The 3,494-nt window shown below is 34.7% G+C and overlaps 2 protein-coding genes across 2 annotated transcripts in view; both read right to left on the minus strand.

Annotated features, from left to right (window-relative positions):
* Positions 1-932: 932 nt before the first annotated feature.
* Positions 933-1,525, minus strand: LOC110108061 (plastocyanin-like). Its single transcript, XM_028697181.1, has one exon. The coding sequence runs from the start codon at positions 1,443-1,445 to the stop codon at positions 975-977; it is 471 nt and encodes a 156-aa protein (XP_028553014.1). The 5' UTR covers positions 1,446-1,525; the 3' UTR covers positions 933-974.
* Positions 1,526-2,756: 1,231 nt separating this feature from the next.
* LOC110108064 overlaps positions 2,757-3,494 on the minus strand; it is a 5,180-nt gene continuing 4,442 nt past the window's right edge. The window contains exon 4 of the mRNA XM_020838571.2: positions 2,757-2,962. Within this exon, the coding sequence (XP_020694230.1) occupies positions 2,815-2,962 (148 nt within the window). The 3' untranslated portion in view covers positions 2,757-2,814. The remainder of the gene's footprint in view (positions 2,963-3,494) is intronic.

Below are 3,494 nucleotides of genomic sequence, written 5' to 3' on the forward strand. Positions count from 1 at the left end.
TTTTTTTTTTTTTTTAGAAACAAAGAAATTTGGATGGGACGCTTTTATAGAAAAGTTTTTAGGGTTTCATTTGTCTACTACTTTGAAAAATTCTTTTGTATTTGATTCTTTGTTAGAAAATTCAATTTTTTTAACCATTATTTCTGAAACTATTTTTTACAAAAAGAGAGGAAAAATCAAAACTTTGTTTCAGACATATTTCTTATTGCTTCTTAAAATAATTTTTTAGTAAAAAAAAATTAATTTTTTTACTAGAAAACTACTTTAAGAAACAATGAGAAAGCCATCCGAAACAAAATCTTAATCTTCATTTGTGATAGCTTTCTTACTGCTCTATGAAGTAATTTCTTAGTACTTTTTTTTTTAATTTAAAATTTTTGCACTATAAAATTGCTTCATAAAACAATAAAAAATGTCGCAAATGATCAAAAAGCTTAAAAAGCAGTTGTTAAAAGCAGAAATTAAAAAGCTTAAAATATCCCAAATAAAATCATACTTAATTTCAGCCTACGCTTGAACAATGAATGCTAAAATTGCTCCTCCATTGCATTATGTAAATCAAACTTTTAATCTTCTACTTAAAACTTCTATTTGCTCACACTCTGTAACATACTTCTTCACTTCACTATATTTATCTTGTGTTTGGACAATTGTCTTAACTTTCCTGTTTGATAATTTAAAAGCTTTAAAACAATTAACATTTGAGATCAGCAGAAATCATCCAAACAACCCAAAGAAGCTCTTCTGGCCTGCAATTCATCCCATTGATTTCATCTTTCAAAATCACCAATACAATCAACTGAAGTCAACAATTCTTTCAGAGCCGATTTGAGAACCAAACTTCACACTAAGTCAACATTAAATTTTTCTCTTAATCAATTCAATCTAAATCCATTACTCCTTCAAAGAAACAAAAAAGATCTTCAAACATATAAACCCTAAAAACAAAAAAGCTCTGAATCACCATAACAAAATCAATTAACGGTAACTTTTCCCACCATCCCAGCTCCCTGATGCGGAGAACAATAAAAAGTGTAAGTCCCTTTGGCAGTCAGAGCGACCGAATAAGTCTCTCCAGGCGCGTTGAGCAGATCCTCCTCATTCATAGAGATGGTAGAAGCGACAACACCTGGAGGAACCTCTTCCTCGTCAAAAACCACATTGTGAGGAAACCCGGCATTGTTTCTGAACACAATCTGCTCTCCAGCGTTCACCGAAAACTCATTTGGAACGAAGACTAAGGAGCCATCGCTTGCGCCCAAGAGGACATCAATGGCGAGAGCGTTGGTGGTCAGTAGGGCAGTCGCGGCTGTAGAAGCCAAGCCTATTCCGACTTGTTTGAAGGCTTTTCTGGCAGACATGGAAAGAGCCATTCGGGCTTTGGGGAGGATGGATGGTTTAGGGATGGAGATGGAAGGGAGAGTTATTGTCGCAGAGGAGGACATGGTTGAAGTTGAATGCAGAGGAGAAGGAAAGGGGTAGGTGCGAATGTGCTCTGAGTATTATTAGTCTGGCTTATATTGTTGAGAGAGGAAGGACTTATAAGGAGGTTAGAGTTTTGGATAAGGATAGAGATATCTTTCCATTTCCGAGTGGCAGATTGGATGGGATTTGTGTGGATGAGATTTTGGAGCTTTTATTATCACCATCCTGCGGTTAAACACTGGATCTTTAACGGTATTGAGCGGTACTAAGCTGGATATTTCAGCAATAGGGTGACATGTCACATTTTTATTGATCTCGAAACACTCTCCGGTTTAGGGTTAAACACTGGGTATCCAACGGTACTGAGTGGGTATCCAGTGGTACTGAGTGGAAGTATCGAGCGGTTAATCACTGGGTATCCAACGGTTAAACACTGAGTATCCAGTGGTACTGAGCGGCATTGAGTGAGAGTACGAGCTGGTTACCCAACAATAAGATGACATGACATGTTTTTATTGATCTCCAAACACCCTCCGTACTCCGCTCGAGATTTTGTTGCTGTTTTTAGTTTGTTTTTATGTAGATTAAAGCAACTGATGAAGCTCATTTTGGAGGATTTTAGGAGTCACTATCCTGACTAGAAGAAACTGATTAATTAATTTAATTCGAAATTAGGATTATAAATCAATTGAGATAGACTAAAAAAATACATTTTAGCATAATTTTTCTTTTGTTTTTGAATCGAAAAATTTTATACTAAAAATTGCTTTATGAAATAGCAAGAAAGTTATCTCTATTGAAGCCTTACTTCTATCATTACCAACAGTTCTCCTAATCCACTGTGCCCTAACAGTCATCAGATCCAAATAGAGTGACAAGTGAAACACAAACAACAACAAAGACTAAAAACCTTCAATAAAATCCAAAAATTACAAATACTTAAAAGAAGAAATTCTTACTTCCAAAGAAAAAAACACACCTTAACATACAGAATGTAAAGAACACTTTAAGAAAGGCTAAAACCTGAAATTTAAAGCCTCCAAACAACTTCACATAGAACTGCAGGTAATGCCAGCTGAGCACTGCAAGAATGGTTAAAACGCTATAACTTAAGCTTCATTTGGGATAACTTTTTCATTATTTTCTAAAATAATTTTATAATAAAACATTTCTAATTTTAAAAAATTATTTTAGAAAATATTATTAAGAAAGCTGTCCCAAACAAAGCCTTAGGTATCGTTCGGCTTCCTTATTACTTCTCAAAACAACTTTTTAGTACAATTATTTTTCTTTTTGACTAGAAAGCCGCTTTAAGAAGCAGCAAAAAAGCTGTCCCAAAAGAAGCCTTAGATCTAACAGCTGTTGCTATTGTCAATTGATGCTAAATGTTTATTCCTGTTCGTTCGCACAGAATTCTAAGGCCTGCTCTGCTTCTTTTAAGAATAAGCTTGTAAGCTGCTTCTGTCCTCTTCTGTATACTATGCAAGATATTATGTTTCTAGTCATGCCTTTCCTCTCTTCTGTGGAACTGTTCTCTCTGCAAGTCCAGATTGCATTGAGATGTTAAACATGTGCTTGCATATTTGATAAAATATATAAAATCAATAATTTGATATTTGATTGAGAATTTTAAAAATGAAGATAGGAGGGTATTTTTTTTTTTTATAAATATTTATGATTTCAGTGTTATGGATGAAAAAGCAAGTTTATCATCCAATTGTATCACAAAATTCGTAGTGGGATAAATCAGCATACCTCATTTGTTCTTCAAGTTCCAAATTGTGGAAATCTTCCAGAAGCTTGGAATCGTTTTCTACAGTTCCTGAGATTTCTTCAAGTTCCATCATCCTTGCAAAAGGAAAGTTACTTAGCATAAATACCAATAAAAAAATACAAAATTTGCAGCTATTGAACCCCGCTGCAACCAGGCATCCGCTACTTTTGCTAGGTCAGACATAATGCCCTACCTGTGTGGATTGCATGGCATACGCATAATGCACTATACCTTCCAGTCTATATCACAGAGAAACAATCTATTCACATTTATTGTTGGGATGGTAGGCATTACA

This window comes from Dendrobium catenatum, unplaced genomic scaffold (assembly GCF_001605985.2).
Source record: "Dendrobium catenatum unplaced genomic scaffold, ASM160598v2 fragScaff_scaffold_895, whole genome shotgun sequence".
NCBI lineage: Eukaryota > Viridiplantae > Streptophyta > Magnoliopsida > Asparagales > Orchidaceae > Dendrobium > Dendrobium catenatum.

What these genes read in the sequence shown, in the direction of transcription:
- LOC110108061 (XM_028697181.1), bottom strand. Translation starts at nt 1,445, where the DNA reads ATGTCCTCCTCTGCGACAATAACTCTCCCTTCCATCTCCATCCCTAAA.